The sequence below is a fragment of the Monodon monoceros genome, unplaced genomic scaffold (genome assembly GCF_005190385.1).
Source record: "Monodon monoceros isolate NGI ecotype Baffin Bay Population unplaced genomic scaffold, NGI_Narwhal_1 Super_Scaffold_10, whole genome shotgun sequence".
NCBI lineage: Eukaryota > Metazoa > Chordata > Mammalia > Artiodactyla > Monodontidae > Monodon > Monodon monoceros.
In genome coordinates, this window is record NW_021703766.1 from 27363534 (window position 1) to 27383855 (window position 20322).

Genomic DNA, 20322 nt, shown 5'->3' on the forward strand with positions numbered 1-20322 from the left:
CCGTGCCTTGATGCCTCATTGGAGCTCAGCTGCTCCCCGTGCCTTGATGCCTCATTGGGGCTCAGCTGCTCCCCGTGCCTTGATGCCTCACTGGAGCTCAGCTGCTCCCCGTGCCTTGATGCCTCACTGGGTCCGCACAGGCTCAGCCCGGGGCCATTGCCGTTGCTTAACACACTGCAGTCCCCTTGGGGCATGGGTTGGCTCTGGGTGCCCCCTCTCACCTTGTCCCCATTGCCCATCAAATTTGTGAGTCTACCTATTGGCTCTTCCCCCTCCCTCCCTCCTCCCCAACTCCCCTTTGCTCTACCACTTTGGGCCCCAGCGTGGGTCTTGCTCTTGCATATTCATTAGGGACTGAGTAAGGTCAGCACCACCTGTTACTCCAGGCCGGTGTGGGCTGCCAGGCCCTTTGACACCCAGGCTTCCCCTGGAAGGTTGCTCTTCCCAGTGGTTTGTCTCTATGGGTTTATTTCTAGGGCATGGGGTGTGGGACTGTGGACAGACATGGCACAGGTGCTCCTGAGAGCTTGGTGATGGCAGTCACTCAAGGGGTGCTGCTGAGAAGGTAACTGGTGGAGCCAGGAAGGAGCAGGCCTGCACTGGGCAGGTGGAAGGCTGAGTTAGGGTGCTTTCACAGCCCTCGGCTGGGCAGCAGCTCTCGCAATAAAAACAGCCCTTGGGGTTTTCAAGGCAGAAGCTCTGGGTCCAACGTGGGCAGGCAGGTGCCTCATAGATTCATTTCCTCATTTAAAATAGGTGGATTTATCCTCATTTTTTTTTTAATTGATGGGGAAATTGAGGCACTGAGGAGTTAAGTGGCTTAAGCAGGACCACCTGCCAGTTCGATTCATGTTCCTGGCTGGGCCACATCTATGGCTGCCTTGGATGAACCCAGGGGCCTTGCTGTAGGTGTGTTCTGAAAGGGGCCTTCCACGCTGTGGACCCTCAGCCAGTAGCCAGCCAGCTGGCATCTTGGAGGGGGCTTTTACGGAGCTGGTCCTCGCTGTGGGGACAAGGCAGCCCCAGGTGGTGGAGGCAGAGCTGGGAAAACCTACTCTTCTTTGAGTGCCAGCACCCAGGTATGGCAAGGATGTTGGGGGTCAGTACTAGGGAGGGTACCCCACGCTAGACCTTATAGGAGGAAAGCAGACCACTTGGGTGTGGAAGGGTCTTGGCCCCCAGGGAGCTGGGAGAGAGCGAGTGGATGGGCAGGGAGGCCACTGAGGGGTGCTGAAGAGGCTCTTGGGGTACAAGGGGCATAGGGAGCACTACCGTCTGTCCCTCTGCCTGTTTTCGTGTGCTCACTGGGGTAGTCACATCTATTCCTTGTTAGGGACTCGACAGGCCTCCAGAAGATTAATTAATGCCAAGCTGCTGGCAGCTCCAGCAGGATGCTTGCCCCAGGGCCCTGTCCTGGCAGCACAGATGCCCAGCTGACCCCAGAAATACTGCTCCGTTCCCACCCAGCAATCCTGGAGACACGGGGGGCCATGTTGCTGGCACAGCCCTGCCTCTGAGCCTGGATGGCAGAGAAGGCTTAGGTGATGGCAGGCCGCCAGAGCCATGTGGCAGGGCATTCCACCCGCAGGCCTGCCTCCATCACCCACTCTGGAACTTATTTGTCCCTGGCTGAACCATGGGCTTGCTGTGTGACCTTGGCTGTGCTGCTTATCCCCTCTGGGCAGCTTTCTTTTCCCCAACTGTAAAATGATGTAGAATGGATGTTGGACTGGGTCATCACTGAGACACCTCCCCCCTAAGTCTGAGTCTTCGTTATCTGGTAATCTGCCTGATTCTGAGAGCGCCTGACGGCACCCCTTTTCCCGATGCATATTGGCTGCCCCTTGGTGCCCCTCAGTGTGGTCCAGCTTTGTCCTCTGCCCCAAGCCCAGGTGATTGCTAGTTCTCCATGTAATTAACTCCTGCCTGTGCTCAGGATGTGGGGCACCGCAAGTCCTGGCCAGACCCAGTGCCCTAACAGACCAGCCTGACCTTCCCAGCGCCAGGGCGAGGTGACTGCTTCCACAGTGGCCACCTCCAGCCTGCCCAGCACATTCCTCAGGCTTATCTGAGAGCCCGCCCCACTGGACTCTGTCCTCCCACCCAGGAAGCAGCACCCAGACGAGCTGCTGAAGAGTTCCAGGGGCAGAGAGCAGGGCCTGAGTGGGCTTGAGGTGACGATTCTCAGCCTCTTGCCTGGAGCTGAGGAGAACCAGGTATAGAACGGGGTGGGGCAGAGGGATTGGGGGGTCTGCTGAGACTGACAAGGCAAGTTGTCTAACCTCGGGGAGCGTGGGTCCCAGAATCTGTGCCATCTCCCAAGAGCCCCATCTCTGGGAAGGCTTTCCCTCGTGGAGCCTCCTGTGCACAGGAGGGGGGCTTGCTCTAAGTCTACCCCTAAGTTGTAGCAGGAGATAGGGCCCGACAGCAGCTCCTTTCCTCTGCCCGCACCTCCACAGCAGGAGCCGGAGCCAGTCCTCCCAGGAAGGGGTTAACAGCCAGCCCCAGCCGTGAGGGAGGGGACTGGGCTGGACCATTTTCCTCGTAGCTGCCTCCACCTCGGTTTTCCTGAATGGTTCTGTCGTCCTGGGGTGGGGAGGGAAGGGAAGGAAGAAGGGCGGGCTGAGGGAGGAAGGGAGGGAGGAGTGTGGGAAGAGGAAGGAAGAAAGAGCGAGACAGCCAGGGGAAGAGAAAGATGTCACTGTGTAATCTCCCTGTCAGTTTTACTTCCAGCAGGCTCCGGGCGAAAGAGCTGCTAGAACAATGCTGAGGCAGCCCCGACGGAGTATCTCGAACAGGTGATCAGAGGAGCCGGGAAACCGAGGCCACCTGGGCATCCCTCCCCTCGCCTGGGCCGGCCAGAGCCTCAAAGACGGTGGAGAAACCATGGCGACCAATTTCAACGACATCGTCAAGCAGGGCTACGTGAAGATGAAGAGCAGGAAGCTCGGGGTGAGCCACCTCCAGGGGGCCCTGCCAAGGAACTTGGTCTGGCGCCTGGTGGCGTGTCCGGGGTGTGCGGCTGCCCGCCTGTGGCCCAGCATCGTGCATTGCTGGTCTCGAGGCTTCTGGCCAGCGGGCTGCCCAGCATGTGCCTGGGCCCGGCTCTGCCTGCTGCAGCTCCCGCCCCAGCCGGGCTGGCTGGCTGGCATCCCAGCGGCTGGGCCAGCGGTGGCAGCCGATGGGCAGGCGGCTCCCCTGCTATTGTTGAAGTTGTCGCCAGGGCAGCGGCTGGAAATGCCAGGCTGTGTCCGAGCTGAGACCGGCTTCTCACTTCCCCTTGCCATCACCTCCTCGTTTCCTTCCTCCCCTCTCCTGGCCTCTTTGCTTTTAAGTACCTCATCTCCCCTGCTTCCCATTGCTTTCTGTGTACAGGCGTTTATTTATTTATCTTTGGTGGTTGCTTTTCCAGTTAAAAAAAGCATTTGAGAAGAAGAGTGGTTGGTTGCTGGGGGGAGGGCAGTGGTGGGAGGGGTGCAGAAGCCGGTGTTTACGTGGCTTATGAGAGAGAACCTGGCTGGGCTGGATGGCCCGTGGCACTGGGACAGGCTGCTTTCCTCCCAGGTGTTGGAGGTGGCTGGGGGCTTGGAGGGCCTGTGGAGATGAGGCCTCAGACACACCTCTGCTGGGTGTGCACCCTCTCCCATCCCGTACTGCTGGAAACCGCCCAAAAGGCATGAGCAGGGGCCTCGGGGACCAATTTAATAATCTTGGTGAGATTGTCCCGAGAGCGGTCTTTATTCCCGGACCCTCCTCCCTCCTCCAGTGAGGGGTCTCCCCGGTAGAAAGGAAACCCTGACGACTGAGGTGGCCCAAGTCTTGTGTTTTACCTGGGTCCCCTGCCCTTCCGTTCCCCCCTCCCCCATGGCCTTGATGGGGTGGGGGGATCCGACCGCTCAAGGCTTCCTGGCTCAGCTGAGTAGGGTGGGGGAGGAGCAGGGCTCTGATACTCAGCTTCCCTGCCTGCGAACCAGACAGAGCAGGACTGGCCTTGGAGCAGGGCGGTTCCTGCACCTCCTTCCCCTCCTGTGCCCTCAACCCCCAGGGCCCCTGCGGGAGGCTCTTCTGTTCCGGCAGGAGGCGGCCGCTTAGCTGGTGGGCATGTTTGGGGTCTTAACTGGATTTGGACTGTATCCCAACCTGGGCCATGGTGGCCATCGGCCACCTTGTTCTTGCCCTGAGAGAAGGATGGAGCCCACTTTGCGCACAGAACAAGGAGAAGAACTAAGGCTGAGGTGGGGAGGCAAGGGGGTGGGGGCCCAGGTTCTAGTGTGGTGACTCGTTCCTGAGGGCCCAGACCTGTCAGGTCCCCAGGGGCCAGCTGGGCTGCGACCCTGTCCAGAGCAGAGCTTCCCAGGAAGGCAAGCCACTTGGGGTGGCCGCTTGGGCTCAAAACCAGGCCTGTTCCAGGGGCAGGCCTGGGAACCCATGGTGGGCACAGTCGGGGAGGGTTTAGGGGCTGGGGCGTGGCCAGGCCCAGTCTGGAATCGCCCGCACTCAGGGAACCTGGCTTCCCCCTGCAGACCTGCTGTGAGGGGCTGCGGCCACCCAGCTGCTCTTGTCCCGGGGCAGCCATTCTTGCCTCAGCCCACAGAGGCGAGGCGGTAAGGGCTGGAAGAGATCAGGAGAAGATCGTCCTACCTGCCAGGGCTTTCCTCCCAAGGCAGAGCTCTGGCAGAGTGTTTCCGAAGCGCTGATCAAAGACCTATGAGAAGTGGGGAAGGAGGGCTCTTGAGCGCAGTGGCTCCCTGGGGCTCTGTGTGTGCGTGCTGCGTGTGCGTGCTGCGTGTGTGTGTGTGTGTGTGTGTGTCCTGTAACCAGGCAACCGGAGTGCTCAGGCCCCCAGGACTTCTGCCCCTGCCTCTGCAGACGGCATGGAGCCCATCCTGGCAGGGCATATCTGGGTCGGCAGCATTCGTGCATTCATCCATCAATCCATCCATTCATTCACGGTCCCTTCATATTATCATTCACTTGTTCAGCAGAGGTCTGTTAACGAAGCGACTGGGATGTGAGGATTCTGAGAATAAAATATAGTCTCTGCCCTAAAGGAGCTCCCCAGCTGAGAGCTGAGGCCTGCTGGGGTTTAGGTGGATAGACCAGGGGCTGAGCCAGGGTCATGGGGGCAGGGACAGACATGTCTCCTAGTCTCAGGGGCCAGAAATAGCCTGGTTGTGAGTAGCTTCTTGGGATGGGGACTGCCTGAGCCCACTGCACCCCGGGATCCTGCCTGCCGAGGACCTGGTACCCACACAGCAGGGCAGAGAAGGGGAGGGGGCTTGAGCCTGTGGCCCAGAGGCCCCTTCGCCTCCTCTGCTCTGGGCCCCTCAGTCTCCCCACTGTTTGCCAGTGAGAGGAGCACTGGAGATTCCCGGGGAATGGCTCTGCCAGGCTTCTGGAGTGCTTGCTGAAAGAGGAGGTACATCCCAGCCAGACTTTGGGCTGAAAGAGAGCCTAAGGTGGGAGGGAGGGGGCCATGGGAGGAAGAGTCAGCAGCCCAGGCAGGTGGCTAGGGCCACCCCTTTGAGGGGGTTGTCTGACAAGCCAGCTTGCCCCTTAGCCCCGGAGAGTGGTTGGCTTCCTGCTCCCTGGCTCTTGCCTCTTGGATGGAGTCCGTGAAGCTACAGAGAATTGGGGTGGATTTAGGTACGGGCAGTGGTTGGGACAAGGAGGGAACCTTGCCCGGGAAGGCACCGTGCTCTGGGGTAACCCCAGTTTCTTGGCTCTGCCCCTTGACCTCTGAGAGCCTCTGGTTTCCCAGCTGGAACAGGGAACTAACCCTGATTCCCTACACTCCAGGGTTGGTCAGAGAATGAAAAGAGAGGGTTAGTGAAAGGTCCTAGAGACAAGAGGGGGTGTTACCCACATCAAGAGCCCTCCCCCGGCTCTAAGAACAAGGGCCACAGTGCTGTGCAGGCTGGGACCGGGCAAGGGCCTAATCCCTGTCCCCGCAGCACTGCCTCTGTTGTGGCGGGTGCTCCTGGGGCCCTGGGCAGAACCTTAGCGCAGCGGGCTCCCAGGACAGCCCTGGTTCTAGGCAGCCTGTTTTAAATACCAGCTCTACCATTCATTAGCTGTTACTCAATTTTGGGGTGCCTCATTCCCTGTCTAATAAAGTGGAGATGATAATAGAAGCGACCTCAAGAGTGACCCTGAGATTAAATGTGAAGAGTGCTAATAACAAAAAGTACAAATAGGAAGCACTCCACAAATGTTGGCTACTTACGTTAAACCCAGAGCTGAGCTCATAGTAAACAGTAACTCAGGAGCACCCTTTCTGGAACAGCCTTTCAGAGCCAGCCAAGAAATGACTGACTTTTCAATTCGGGGAGGGTCCTCTTCCCCAGGGCAGGGTGTCATGCTGGTGTCAGCTGTCCCCAGATCTCTTGGGCCTGAGCTCCCTGGAAGGCTGTGCGGCACTGCCCGCTGTGGTAGGCAGGGGTAACTCCAGGGTCACCGGCTGCTTTGGGAGTGGTCCAGGGTCTGATCCCCCTGCCATCTTGTCCCACAGATCTACCGGAGGTGCTGGCTGGTGTTCCGGAAATCCTCCAGCAAGGGGCCCCAGCGGCTGGAGAAGTATCCAGATGAGAAGTCAGTGTGCCTCCGAGGCTGCCCCAAGGTTAGGGGGCCCGGGCCCTAGCTCTCCCAACCTGTAAGCAGTGAGGATTTGTTCAGAGTCCTGAGGGCCAAGAGGACCCTCCTGGGGGTGGCAGAGCCGTGGGGGATGCAGAGGGAGGTGCTTCAACCTGGCCGAGTACCTTGTGGATGCTGTTCCAGGTGACAGAGATCAGCAACGTCAAGTGTGTCACACGGCTCCCCAAGGAGACCAAGAGACAGGCAGTGGCCATCATATTCACCGACGACTCGGCACGTACCTTCACCTGCGACTCAGGTGAGGGGATGCGGCTGCAGGCTGTGGGCTGCTCAAGGTCCAGTTGGTAGGAGGCAGAGCAAAGGCTTGCCCTGCCTGGGTATGATGTGTGGGTGGAGGGCACCTTTGAGGGAGCAGCCCCAGGATGAGGTGGGGCAGGCACGCAGAACCCACTGGCCTTGCCCTCTCTGCCTGGCGGGGTGGGATAACTCCGGCTGAAGCAGATGGGGTGGGTTGCTGCGGGCCCCTGAGCTGGCAGCACGAAGAGGGACTATCTTCTCCAGAGCTGGAGGCAGAGGAGTGGTACAAGACTCTCTCTGTGGAGTGCCTGGGGTCGAGGCTCAACGACATCAGTCTGGGAGAGCCGGACCTCCTGGCCCCAGGAGTGCAGTGCGAGCAGACAGGTGAGGCCTGGCGCTGGCACGGGGTGGGGGTGAGAGGAAGACCCCCCCAGGGCCCCCACAAAGCTCCAGGCCCACTTGTCCACTCCCATCCAGATCGCTTCAACGTCTTCCTGCTGCCCTGCCCCAACCTGGGTGTGTATGGCGAGTGCAAGCTGCAGATCACCCACGAGAACATCTACCTCTGGGACATACACAACCCCCGCGTGAAGCTCGTCTCGTGGCCCCTCTGCTCACTGCGCCGCTATGGCCGGGATGCCACACGCTTTACCTTCGAGGCTGGCCGGTAGGACCCACTCGCCTCCCCGCCGTCCAACCGTGGTCATGATGGCAGCTGCCATTCACTTGTGTCGGGCACTGTGCTGGAAGCTTAAGTTATTTATCAGCATAGCATGCTGAAGGGGAACCCATTTTACAGATGAAGAAATTGAGACTCACAGCAGGTAGGTCAAGTGAAGCTGTTTACCAAGTCAGACCGCTCAGGCTCTGATCAGATGCTGGCACTGGCATTGACTAGCTCTGTGATTGTGGACCCGAGTCTCAGTTTCCTCCTCTGTCAAATAGGGGATAATAAAAGTACCTAACCTCATAGATTGGGTTATGGTAAGGACTGGGTATAGCTTGAACCCTGGAGCAGCTTGCCTAGACTCAAATTCTGTATAATCCACTGTGTAACTTTCGTCGTTACCTTCTAAATGCCTCAGTTTCCTCATCTGTAAAATGGCTTGAGAAAAATTGTAATAACGAGGAAACTGTAGTAGCACACAGACCAGAGTGGGGTGGTGGGGAAAATGGAATGGATTAATCCTTGTAAAGCATTTAGACCCCCACCTGGCACATAGAAAATGTTCAGCATGTTTGAGCTGGGGGGTCACACCCTCAGATGACAGCCCTGCCTGTTCCCAGACGGGAGCCTGTGCATGTGCACACACATGGGGCATACCCACCACGTGGCTCTCGGTGCTACTTGTGTCCCCAGGATGTGTGACGCTGGGGAAGGGCTCTACACCTTCCAGACGCAGGAGGGGGAACAGATTTACCAGCGGGTCCACAGTGCCACCCTGGCCATCGCCGAGCAGCACAAGAGGGTCCTGCTGGAAATGGAGAAGAACGTGAGGGTGAGGCAGTGCGTGTCTCAGTCCAGGGTAGGGGGAGGCTGGCGGGCGGGCGGGCCGGGGGCCGGGAGAGTGGCAGCTGTCTCCAGCTGGTGTGTCCGGGAGAGGCAGGCAAGGTCTTGGGCTGGCTGCTCTGGGCTTAGCCACTGACCCTTCTCTGCCCCACAGCTGCTGAACAAGGGCACGGAACATTACTCATACCCCTGCACGCCCACTACCATGTTGCCCCGCAGTGCCTACTGGCACCACATCACAGGTTCCCAGAACATTGCTGAGGCCTCCAGCTATGCCGGTGAGTCACTGCTGGGCCCCACCGCACCGGCCAGGAGGCTCTGTGGAGGACAAGGCATGTTGGGCATGGGCCTTCTGTCCCGGCCCCAAGGCCTCAGCCTGCCTCTGTGTCCACAGGTGAGGGGTATGGGACGGCCCAGGCCAGCTCAGAAACGGACCTCCTCAACAGATTCATCCTGCTAAAGCCAAAGCCCAGCCAGGGGGGCAGCAGTGAGGCCAAGGCCCCTTCCCAGTGACGGCAGAGCTGGCACACAGATGACCACTGGGGCTGCCTGCAGCGCGTCGTGGATGGCATGGAGGGGCTGTGGGCCAAGAGCCTGGGGAAAGGGAGCAAGCGGTCCCTTCTTTGCCCCCGAGGGTGAGACTGGACCAAGGCAAAGGGCTGGCCATGCCACCTGAGCATGTGTGAGGGGCTGGAGCTACCATGGGACTATATACTGTTAATGATTTTAATATATATGGCTTATTATGTATTCTGTATTAATAAGATTCCCCCTCTGACCCTCCCTGCCACCACATACACAGTTTTTAATCCCATGACCAGGCCACAGTCAAGGCTGCTTTGAATGTGAGGGCAGCGGTTTCCCTGTCCCCCATGGTACCAGCCCTCCTGCTGCCAGGACCTGAGCTGCCAGGGCCAGAGGAGGGAGACACTCCACACTCCCGGCTGCCGCGCTGGCTGCTGGCTTTTCCCAAGCAGCCCAGGGGCGGAGACAGCAGGTGGCTTCTCAGCCCCTCTGGGCCTAGAGTGGCACAGGAAGGATCCGAACTTACACTGTGCCACTTGGTAGCCTTGCACTTGGAGTTTTCAGCAGAGGTGACGTCTGGTTGACACCTCAGGTGAAAAATCTGGCTTGAAAATGGTTTCTGCCCAGACTCCTTCGTGCTTAGCAGGCTGAGGAGACGCCCTGGGGGTGGGGGGTGCTGGTGACCTCGCCCAGGGAGGACAGCCAGTCCCGGGCTCTTTCCTGCCCTCGGGCCAGGCCGGCCGCACAGGAGGACTGCGGTGAGGGGGAGTGGGGAAGCGCCCTGCTGCCCGCTCTCAGTGACCGGCATGGGCAGTGCTCCCACAGAGGGAGCCCCTCTGCCCTGTCTGGCCTCCCTCCGGCAGCCAAAGTACTCAGAAGCCGGTCAGAGACCTCCCCATTTCCTCCTCCACATGGTGCTGAGGCTCCCTGCTGAAATGCAATTAAAGCAACTGATTTTCTAGTGCTGGTATTTACTGACGACCGTGCAGAAGGGCTATCTTTTTACTCACATCAAACCTTTGGTTGCGTGTGTGTTGGGCTGTTTTTAATATTTTAGGGTTCTGATTTGAGGGAACAGACCTTCTTGTAAATAACCATTATTCAAGTCGTGGCAGGAGGATGATAAAGCAAGAGGCCCCCCTCCGACAGAGCACTGGAGCCCGGGAGGTGGCCACAGCCCGCTCAGCTCTGACCCTGACCCAGGGAATGACCACCTAGAGGAATAAGCTAGCCTGAAGAAGGGAGCCCAAAGGCCACGGAGGGGAGGCAGAGCTGGCTGGCTTGGTTAGTGGCACGATGACGCATGAAGGCGATTACGTACGTTTTGCTCTTTATTGCCAAAAATAAAAACTTTAAAAGACAACTACTGTTAATAAATAACCCTTCCTTTTTGTACTAGATCTCTGGTTTTCTCCAGGCTTCTCCTGCCTGGCTGCCTAATGAACTGCTTTGGGTATGTTCCTACCTATAGGGCTAAGTGGTCAAGGCCAGACCTCCATGAAGGCCCTTGCCCTCCCCCACAAATTAAATAGCCTGGCCATTGTTGGTGACGTTCAAAACTCATGGGTAGAGAACAAAATACAAGGCTTACTGGCGGGAAGAGGGGGATAGCCTGGGCCTAACACTACTCTCACAGGATTCTCAAATTAGGGACACTTGGGAATTTGAGTGAAGAACCAATAGACTGGCCGGGGCAGGGACTGGAAGGGCTGGCAGGAGCCTGAGTAGGGTCCTAGATTCAGCGCTAACACAGAAGCCTAAGGTGCAACAGTGAACATTCCAACTTGTGAACAGAAAGGATTTGAAGAACTGAAATACCCAGAAGTTGAGAGTTCACCTCAGTGGTTCTCAACAGGGGAATGCCGTGGCCCCCTGAGGCACACTGAGATACAGGGCAGAAGGGATGTTCCGGGCAGCACTACTGCCCATCAGCAGGCAGGGCCGGGGACGCTAAATGTCTGGGAAGGGACCGTCCTGCCTCCAACAGCAGTGCTGGCCCTGGTAATCTGTGACTGCGCAAGGCTGGGATGGACCTACCCTTCCCCGCTGCTACCTTTCTAATTGGTACTGAAGGCTTGCCAGGAAGCTTGAGCAACAGCTGTCCAGTCCCCAGGAGCCAAGATCTGCAGTCTCAGGAGAGCCCTAAGGTTCAACTGCTATTCTGCTGAGACAGGTGAGCTGCAGCTAGTTTATGGTCAGGACGTCACTCTGGATCTCGTGGCTTAACTGGGTCTGTAAATCACTCAGCTTCTTCTTTAATCCAGACAGGGCTGACAGGACAATGGTTTCAGGGCGCAGAGAGCCACAGGACTCCACGTTGTAGTAAAACCTGAGAGGCAAGAGTCTGGTGAGAGCCCTCCATGAGGCTCTCATGAGCTATGGCCACAGGCCTGCCTCCCTCCTGGGTCCTGACTCCTTTCTCCCCATGAACTCGACCTTGCCCCAGGGTTGACCTCCATCCAACCTCTTACAAACAGTGGTCCCAGGGCACTTTGCAGGACCTCGAGGAGGCCACGGCTACCTCAGAACAATATCTGAAAACACCTGTGTATGGATGTATTCTACACTGGGGGAAAGAGAACGGTAAGTAAGCACGTCACCTGCTCCAGCATTTTCATGTTCGTCACTAGAAGGCTCTGGTCACTTTGGGGCCCTAGGTTTGATCCTAGGTTGATCTTTCTTTGGGAGCTGAAAAATCAGACTAGGAACAGTCTGGATAACTGGAGGGCCCCCCTTCCCCCCAGCGACCAAAGGGGGATGATAATCTGCCTGGATGTGCACATACGGTGGTTCAGCAGTTACCAGCCCCTCCTCAGCTGAGGGGAACTGGGATGGGCGGGAAAGGGCCTCCCTAACTCAGAGGCTGCATCAGAACTGTACGTCCTTACACACGTTACCTTCAAGTGCCAGACCGGGCTCTTACCTCTCGGGCTTGCCATTGGGGTCGTAGGGCGCCTGCGGCTCATCCTCGTCCAGCTCTGAGTACTCACTCTTCGGCCTGAGGTCAAACAGATCACAGGTTGCTACTGCCGCTTTGAGGGCACCTGTGTCTCATAGTGAGGCTGCCCCATCTCGGTCACCAGGAGCCATTTCCACACCCGCCCACCCTGCCTGCCTTCACTCCCAAAAGGAACATACCACTCCTCCGGCTTGGGGTACACCGTGTGCCTCAGGGCATTGTCGGGATCGTATTCAAAAGCCACGCCTGCAGTCGGGTTCCACTTGGCGTGTTCCTTGCCAAAGCCCTTTTTGGCGTAGGCTCGAAGCCTCAGCTCCTGGCCCTTTCTCAGCTTGACGATGAGAATGTCTGTGGGGAGATGTGAGTCAGTCGAGGGCCAGCAGAGGCACGGCTCTCCGCGGTCCGACCTGCAGCGCCACTGAAAGGCTGGGCAGCGCAAAAGCCTGGGTCTGGTGTCCGCCCCTCGGGCCCTTACCATCCTGCTCCACGTAGTCGTTGGGGTCATTATCTCGGCTCCGGGATGTCACCTGTAGGGGCCCAGACAGAGGCACTTATTGGCTGCTGCACATCTCCCCACGCACCCCTTCTGGCACCCACCTTCCGGCACCTCCAGACCGCAACCTGCCGAGCCGAGGAAAGGATACCTGAGGAGGAGGTGGTAGAAGTGCCTACTAGGACCCAGTCTCTGCTGGTTACTGGCCTCTAACCCCTACCTCATGGCTTTGTGACAACCTCCCCAGTCAAAACAGTACCATGGCCTTTAAAAGGGTCCTTAGTGGACAGGGCCCACAGCACCAATGCTTCTGCCCACACTGGCAAGAGTCCAGAATTATTAGCACTTCTAGGCATCAAGCTTAGGTTAAGGCAGAAGGTAACACAGGGAACGTCGCTGTCTTATAAGAATCCACCCCAATCTGGCCCACTTGGAGCCAGGAGAGCAAAGGTCCTGGGTAGGGAGGGCGTTCCTGACCGGAATGACCCGGGGGCTGTTGGAGATGAGGTCTCGAGACGTGACGTGACGCGTCTGGTCTTCGTTGCACCGCACGTCGAGGGTGAACTCCACCGAGCACTCGGGGCAGAATTCTTCACACGTACAGTCCTGAGGCAGGAAGAGAGGCAGGAGTGAGTCTGCGGAGAGACGGCGAATCCTGGCTTGGCTCCCCGCTTCTAATACCCTGTTCCTTAAGGTTCCTCATCTGGGAGAGGGTGGATCACAGCCTCCAGGCTCTCGTGGGCTGTGTCCATCTGCACACCACTCAGGCTGCTCAAGGGCAGGCGCGTCCCAGCTCAGAGACCGCCTATACGCTGGCGTCCACGTGTCCTTCCCACCCCTCGCTGCCAGGCCACCGCTGGGAGACACACTAACATCTCACCCTGGCCTCGGAGCGCTCTTCCTCAGAGAACCAAGGCGGTAAGAAGGAAGAGGCTTTCACACTGCATAGTTCAGCGTCCCCTGAGCTAAGTGGACTAGCCTGGGAATGCAATTACCATTTAAAATAAAACAATCCAGGGAACAATAGAAAAAAGTACATTTTAAATTCCAGACTACTGACCTTTTCTTTAAAAATTTCATACGGAAATTTTTTCACAAAAGCAGAGAAGAGTGTAAGAGACTGCCACAATGTAAGCATCACTTGGCTTCAATAATTCTCACGTTTGCCAGTCTTTAAACTGATTCTTGAAACACTCCCGTATTAGAGATTAGCTGCTACCGTTTAACTTCAGGCAAGACGAGAGTTAACTAGAATGTAATCAAGCAAACTGTTCTCCCCCTCACGCCAGTGAGGAAAATCCAACCTATTTTCGATGTTTTCAAGACAATGAGGAAGATCTAGAGGCCATACCTGGATAGTCTGCAATCATACACAGGTGAGACAGGAAGGCAACCTAGACCCTTGAGACTGAATCACTCACAAATATGAAATTAAAGAAGCAAATGTAATGGAAGACAAAAATACGAAAAGGTACTTAACCTCAAAAAAAAAATAATGAAAAGAGAGGAGTCTGTTCAAGAGATCAAGAGACTAAACAGGTGTAACAACTGAATGCAATGCATGAATAACAGACCCACAAACAAAAAACAATTAAGGAGAATTCCCTGGCGGTCCAGTGCTTAGGACTCCTCACTTTCACTGCCAAGGCCGTGGGTCAGGGAACTAAGATCCCGCAAGCCACATGGTGCAGCCAAACAAAACAGTTAAGGACATTTTGAGGATAACTAGGAAAATCTGAATTTAGACTGTAGATAGATAGTACAAATCACGGCTAATTTTCCTAGGCATGATAAGTGTGGCTATGTAGGAAAATATCCTTATTTTTAGGACATGCATGCTGATGTAGCTCGGGGGAGAAATGTCATGATTTCTGCAACGTTCTTTCAGATGGTTCAGCAAAAATCACATCTATATGAAACACAAAGCAAATATAGCAAAATATCAACAACTGGAAATTACAGGTGAAAAGACAATGAGTATTTATTCTACTTTTCACTTTTCTGAAGATTTTCAGAAAAAAAAAAACCAAAAAAATGCATACCATCTTTGTTCAGTAAATGCAATACTAGAAACAAATTTAATGGAAGGAACTGTTAGGTCACGGGGGATGCATATATTTATATAAGATACTGACTGGTCTTCAATTGGTTGTACAACTGTCTTCACCAATATATGTGATGTTTTATTTCTTAAAAACAGACTCTGGAGATGTGAAGCAAAATGGTGAAATGTTAAAATGTGACAACCGGTTTGGTGGGATCATGCCTATTTGTTATATTAGCTCCACACTTTGCTGTGTGCTTGAACAGTTCTTTTAAAAAACACATATAAATTTACAAAATATATCAAATTAGCCACCATAAAAATGACATGCCCTCGGGAATATTAGAAAATGGGCTGATTCAGGATCACCTACAGCCATCAAGAAGGAATAGCCTCAAGCTGTTACCTAATGCAGCTCTGCTGAAAGGATGCAGGTAACCTAATCCTGTCCTACACTCTCCCTAGTTCTAAGTCTGTTAACGTGTCATGGAAGTGCAAACCTGGCCCTAGAGGCAGGGAGCCGTGTTGAACTAGCAGAACTTACGGGGTGAGGCACAGACCTGCAGACACCAGCACCCCAGTCACTCAGGTGCTGCTCGGTGGGACACCTCTCACTCCCTCTGCTCCTTCTCCTCACCCCCTAACCTCTGTCGACTTCCTTTAGCCTCCTAGGCCCGTCCCTGAGAAGAGATGCTCTGGAAAGCAGAGTCTGAAGAGGAACAGCCCCACCCGTTCCGTATAGATGGGCATCCAGGAGTATGCCCCCTCTTATGTGGCTGGCTGATGAGACTCCCCAATGCCCCTTGAGACTAATCAATCTGAGGTCCCATCAGAACCAAAGACCAATCAATGCCTGCTTTGGGCTCTAGACAACATCTCCACATTGTCTTTCTAAAAGCTGAAAGCAAGACGTCGGGAAAAATCCCTGTAAGAACTAAGGTTCCCTGCCTCCCCCCACTCCCGACCTTCCACCCAAGCACACAGCATACCCGGGAGTACTGCAGCTTGTCCACAATGTCGTCACTCGTGAGGGGAATTAATCCTGGAAGACAGAAAAGCACATTAAAGAAGGCCAAGGGGCCAAGCCAAAAGAAGAACCCAGAAGTCCCCCTGGAAGTGAGGGGGCTTCCTCCTCTGACACCGGCACAGCCCCCTCCCTTTAACTCTCCAAACCCAGCACTCACCAAGCCTGTGAGCAATGAACTCATCGTGAAGGACTGAGGAATTGGCATCAATCTGAACCCAGTCAATTGCTAAAGAATGAAGGAAGCAGAAAAGGAGACATGCAGTTTAGCCACCATATTCACCTAAAGACTTAAAAGCAACGGTTCTCCAGATTTAAAAATCATCTAATGCTTATGAAATTGCAGAGGCCTGGCCAGGCTGCCAGAGACTCTGATTCCACAGCTCTGGAGTGGGGACCAGGAAGCTGCATTTTAACAAGAAGCACACACACCACACCCTGCTTCCCTGCTCAGGTGGATCTGATGCAGAGAGTTCCCTGTACCACCGAAAAAACACTGACTTATTAGAGAATACCACGGGAGTGGGAACGTGTTTCTTTGAGCTGATTATTTCTGTGGGAAGCACTTAAATCTGCTATTCATGCCAACACCAAATCCAAGAGCACTTGAAAGTCAGACAAACCTCACAGAAGTAACACAGACTTATGGTCCATATCTCATTTTATGATATAGTGACCAAATTACTCAGATTACTCAAGTTAGTACTTTATTATCACTCAACCAACTAATGCTTACAGAATCCTTTAATGAGCGAGGCATACTAAGTATACAACCCAATCCCTACCAGCAATGAGCTAGTAGGACGGTAAGAACTGTACCTGTCACGCACGCCTGACTTACACACACATTCACTCATTCATTCATAAATAAACATCCGCACATAAACAATTAGATTCATTAATCAAATGGCACTGCAGCCCAACTGCCCAATGAGGGGCATGGACACTGGGTACGGAGGTCAGAAGAGGACCAGACATGACCTAGCCCCAACCTGCTTTGTCCTACGCTTCCTGTTGCTTCCTCAACCCAAGCCAAATAAGGACCATGAGCCATGCTTTTCTGCCTCTGTGTCTTTCCTCCCACCAGCATGCCCTTAACCTCTCCTGTGCAGCTAAAAATCCTGAGCCTCCTATAAACCAAGCCTTGCCTGCCCTCCATGATACAGAGACGAACACTCTGTCCCTGTAAGCTCCTCCCTCCCAGAACTCTGTCCAGACTTCTCTTAAGACACCTGTCATATTTTGCCTTGTGTTATATTTGCGTGTCTTGTCTCTACCTCATGCTTCAAAAATCCCTTGGGGCAGGGTCTTCAGATGTCTTAACTTCTGTATTCCTAGCTGGGGCCTGGAATGCAGCAGGTGCTCAATATTATTTGTGGGAAAAGTGGCACTTAGAATGTCAGGGCTGCATCCTAAAGCACAAGTCCCCCATTTTACTCGTGATGGAACTAAGGCCCCGGGACATGGAGTGATCAGGCAGAGAAGGAGGACCAGCCCTCCAAGCTCTGAGTTGAAAAAGTCTCTGGGGGTGGTAATGGTGGAAAAACTATAACGTTCTCTTCTTTACCAAGCATTTGGCCTGCTTATTTCCTTAGGAGTGTGCACGCTTGATGCAGCAACTATAACCCAAACTCTCTGAGCTGACACTCAGAAGATAGTTGTAGTGTATCTGTAAACGTGTAGAACGCCTAGTGCGGAATGGCTGGAACCAAAGCAGAAACAGATTCTCCCTCTTCTAGGCACCAAGGGCCCTGTAGCTATGCTTCTCCTTAACTGATCCAAAAGTCTGTCTTGCATTTGGGTTGTCTGTGAATTCATCTTTCCCCTGCAACTTCACTGTGAGCCTTTGGAGGGCAAGAACCCTGTATTTTACAGCTCTGCGTTCCCAGTGCCTAGCACCACTGCCTGGTGCTTATATGCTCCCTAAATACAGTTGACGGAACAGATTCACATCTACCGATAGTAGACACTCACTGAACACAATGCACAGAGATTACCTCCTTAATACTTGACATCACCCTGATAACTACCATTAGTGTCTGAACGTTAGAGAGGAAACTGCAGCACACAGTTTAATAACTTGCCCAAATTTCACAGAGACAGTAAGTGAAAACAGTATTCAAACCCAAGTCCACAGACTCCTGAACCCGTGCTCTCCACCAGCGCACGTGGAAGAGTGGAACTAAATAGCCCGTGGGAGCCAGGGAGGTCACCAGAGTGGCCCAGGGCCAAGGGCACAGGGACCAATCAAGTCTGCAGCATCTCAGCGCCCCCATCCCCGGCCCAAACCAAGGCTGGAGGCAGGAGCGCCAAGGTATGGGGAGGGTTGGGGGGGAGACCTGGTGGCCCTGGCAACAAGGTGGGGGTCGCTTACCTATTATGGGCACTTCAGCGATGAAGACCCTCCGGATAGAATTTGCCACCCTGAGGAATGAAAACCAAGCAGCGTGTGGGCACCGCAGCCTCGACAGGCCGGCCCCGCGACCCACGGTTCCCAAAGCGAAAGCCCAGGTCTGGAAAGATGACCCCCGCCCCACCTAGGCTGGGGCCCGCGGCTCTCCAGAGCCGCCAGCCTCTTCCCTCAGCAGCCTTACGCCAGGTCCGTATTCTCGATGATGAACTTGACATTCTCGTCGGTGAGCTCCGTGATCCGCACGGTAGGCTGGTTGGCATACGGCATCGCGCCCCACCACTCTCTCGGCCTCCAGCGTCGGCTGTACTGCGCCTGCGCCAACGCCGCCACCGGAAGTCGGTCGGCGCGGCCTTGCCGCTTCGGCGGAGAGGCGCTCAGAGCGCCACCTGCTGCTCGGAGGCCCAAAGTTTTTTCCACCCCGCCCCCTTCTCTAAAGGGCACCAGGTTCAACCATTTGGAGGGCGATTTGGCAAAACATGCACACGCGCTTGACTCAACCATAACACTTCTAGGAATTCATACTGCAGAAGTACTTCCAGTTGTAAGCAAAGATACATCTACAGGGACGTTCACTGCAGCAGTCTGTAGCAGAAGATAAAACTACTTGCCCATTGACAGAGACCGGATTAAATATACAAACATAGGAATACAGTAACGTTTTTTAAAAGAATGAAGTCTGTACATTTATGGAAGAATAAAAGTACAGTCGGTCCTCCGTATCCAAGGGTTTTGAATCCGTGTATTCAACCAACTGAAGATCAAAAAAAAAAAAATTCCATAAAGTTCCAAAAAAGCAAATTTGCTGTATGCCCAGCAGCTATTTATATAGCATTTACATTGTATTTACAACTATTTACATAGCATTAAACATTGTATCAGGTATTATAAGTAATCTAGAAATAATTTAAATTATATGGGAGGACATGTGTAGGTCATATGCAAATACTACACCATTTCACATAAGGGACTTGGGCATTCACAGGTTTTGGTGGGGAGCAGGTATCCCATGGATACCGAGGGATGAACGTACACTTTAGCAAAGTATACTTGAACAATAGGTTTATACCCTTTCCCTTCCACACCCCAAGTCTGGATCATGCACTTCTGAAACTGCAAGAAGATACAATGCTCTTTAATGTATTGATATCATCTACAGTTCTGTGTAGCTGCAGTGAGTAGGTATGAGTTCTTCATCTCTGCATCTCCAGTGCCTGGCAGTGTGCATCTCATAGGTTGAACATTCAATAAAGAATTACCAAAGTCCCCTAAACAGCCTAGAGAGAGGTTAGAGTGGGCTTCAAAAAGGTGGCAGCAGCTTTTTTTTTTTTGGCCGAGCCGTGTGGCTTGTGGGATCTTAGTTCCCCAACCAGGGATCCAACCCATGCCCCCTGCAGTGGAAGCACAGAGTCCTAACCACTGGACCGCCAGGGAATTCCCAGGTGGCAGCAGCTTATACAGAGAAGCCCTAAAATAGAACTTGGCAGGGGACAACATTTAGGGGGCAGAAGAAGAGTAATCAGAGGAGATGAGGAGGAGTTTGCCTTAGCAAGGAGTGACACCTCCTCCTGAGACAGAGGGGAAGAGCATTGAGGGGGCCCTTGCTACACAGCCTGTGTCATTTCAGTAAATTAAGAATTAAAGTAGTCTTCTGAGTATAAGCAGATCCTATAAAGGAGAGAATGGAATGAAATTTGGAATAGCTACTGCAGGGAACTTGACAGGATGTCGAGGTAAAAGAATTAGAGAGGTGCAGAAAGGGCCCAGAGGAAGGTACACAAGAAGAGACTGGAAATTCCTACTAGCTTGTTACTCCCCCCATCATTCAGTCTACTTGGGTAGGAGACAGCAAAGCAGAAGACAGATGCTGTGGGATGCTGTATGTACCAAAATGTTGAAGCTCTAACCCCTAATGTGAGGATGTTTGGAAATGGGGCTCTTTGTGAGGTCATGAGGGTAGGACTCTCATGATGAGATTAGTGCCCTTATAAGAACAGGGAGAGACATCAGAGCTTGTTCTCTCTGTCATGTGAGAATATAGGGCGAAGGCGGTCACCTGCAAGTCAGGAAGAAAGTTCTAAGAACCAAGTTGGCTGGCACCTTGATATTGGGCTTCCAGCTTCTAGAACTGTGCCATATTTCATCACAGCAGCCTGGGAAGACTAATAAAACAGAGTTAACCAGACTGAAAAAGGAAGCCCAGACAGTGTAGAGGCTGAGAGAACTAGTAAAGCTAAAGACTGTGTCACTTAAATAGTTAGTGACAGACAGGAGTCAAAGGAGCTAATGGTGAGGGGGAAAAGGCTGCTGCCATCCACATTTTACTGATGGGAAGCCTGGGCCCACAGATGCAGAGCTCTCCTAACTGCTCAGTAGTATTAGGCAGCACCAGGACCAGAACTCAGGTCTCCTGGCTGCTAGTTTCAAGCCTTTTCCACAACACTGTTGTCTCACTCTGGCGTCTTG

General features: G+C 54.0%; 2 protein-coding genes and 1 long non-coding RNA gene across 5 annotated transcripts; 1 reads left to right on the forward strand and 2 right to left on the reverse strand.

Annotated features, from left to right (window-relative positions):
- Positions 1 to 2710: 2710 nt before the first annotated feature.
- On the reverse strand, positions 2711 to 6985 carry LOC114904183. Of its 3 annotated transcripts, none has more exons than XR_003795894.1 (4): positions 6759 to 6985; positions 6518 to 6650; positions 4642 to 4705; positions 2711 to 2921 (listed from the first exon to the last, which is right to left on the reverse strand). It is a non-coding gene; the product is annotated as an uncharacterized LOC114904183 (long non-coding RNA). The 3 variants fall into 3 exon arrangements; XR_003795892.1 differs by lacking the exon at positions 2711 to 2921 and adding an exon at positions 3393 to 3594; XR_003795893.1 differs by lacking the exon at positions 2711 to 2921 and adding an exon at positions 3393 to 3594 and having other exon boundaries at positions 6227 to 6650.
- Positions 2735 to 9885, forward strand: DOK4 (docking protein 4). The gene is made up of 8 exons (XM_029237714.1): positions 2735 to 2952; positions 6512 to 6619; positions 6778 to 6892; positions 7156 to 7275; positions 7369 to 7558; positions 8252 to 8390; positions 8556 to 8679; positions 8796 to 9885. Exons 1-8 carry the CDS (start codon positions 2887 to 2889, stop codon positions 8912 to 8914), a joined length of 981 nt encoding a protein of 326 aa, XP_029093547.1. The 5' UTR covers positions 2735 to 2886; the 3' UTR covers positions 8915 to 9885.
- A 361-nt stretch (positions 9886 to 10246) lies between these two features.
- Positions 10247 to 18497, reverse strand: POLR2C (RNA polymerase II subunit C). Its single transcript, XM_029237701.1, has 9 exons — positions 18041 to 18497; positions 17821 to 17870; positions 15607 to 15675; positions 15412 to 15464; positions 12856 to 12984; positions 12361 to 12412; positions 12065 to 12233; positions 11850 to 11924; positions 10247 to 11255 (listed from the first exon to the last, which is right to left on the reverse strand). Exons 1-9 carry the CDS (start codon positions 18358 to 18360, stop codon positions 11111 to 11113), a joined length of 1062 nt encoding a protein of 353 aa, XP_029093534.1. The 5' UTR covers positions 18361 to 18497; the 3' UTR covers positions 10247 to 11110.
- Between the last annotated feature and the right edge of the window lie 1825 nt (positions 18498 to 20322).

Excerpts from the sequence above, each read along its gene's own strand:
- DOK4 (XM_029237714.1), top strand. The coding sequence starts at position 2,887 with ATGGCGACCAATTTCAACGACATCGTCAAGCAGGGCTACGTGAAGATG. Across the intron at positions 6,620-6,777 it reads GCCTCCGAGGCTGCCCCAAG|GTGACAGAGATCAGCAACGT; the intron begins GTTAGGGGGCCC and ends ATGCTGTTCCAG. Across the intron at positions 8,391-8,555 it reads AAATGGAGAAGAACGTGAGG|CTGCTGAACAAGGGCACGGA; the intron begins GTGAGGCAGTGC and ends TCTGCCCCACAG.
- POLR2C (XM_029237701.1), bottom strand. The coding sequence starts at position 18,360 with ATGGTTGAGTCAAGCGCGTGTGCATGTTTTGCCAAATCGCCCTCCAAA. Across the intron at positions 15,676-17,820 it reads CGCTGAAGTGCCCATAATAG|CAATTGACTGGGTTCAGATT; the intron begins GTAAGCGACCCC and ends TTCATTCTTTAG. Across the intron at positions 12,985-15,411 it reads ACAAGCTGCAGTACTCCCGG|GACTGTACGTGTGAAGAATT; the intron begins GTATGCTGTGTG and ends TTCCTGCCTCAG.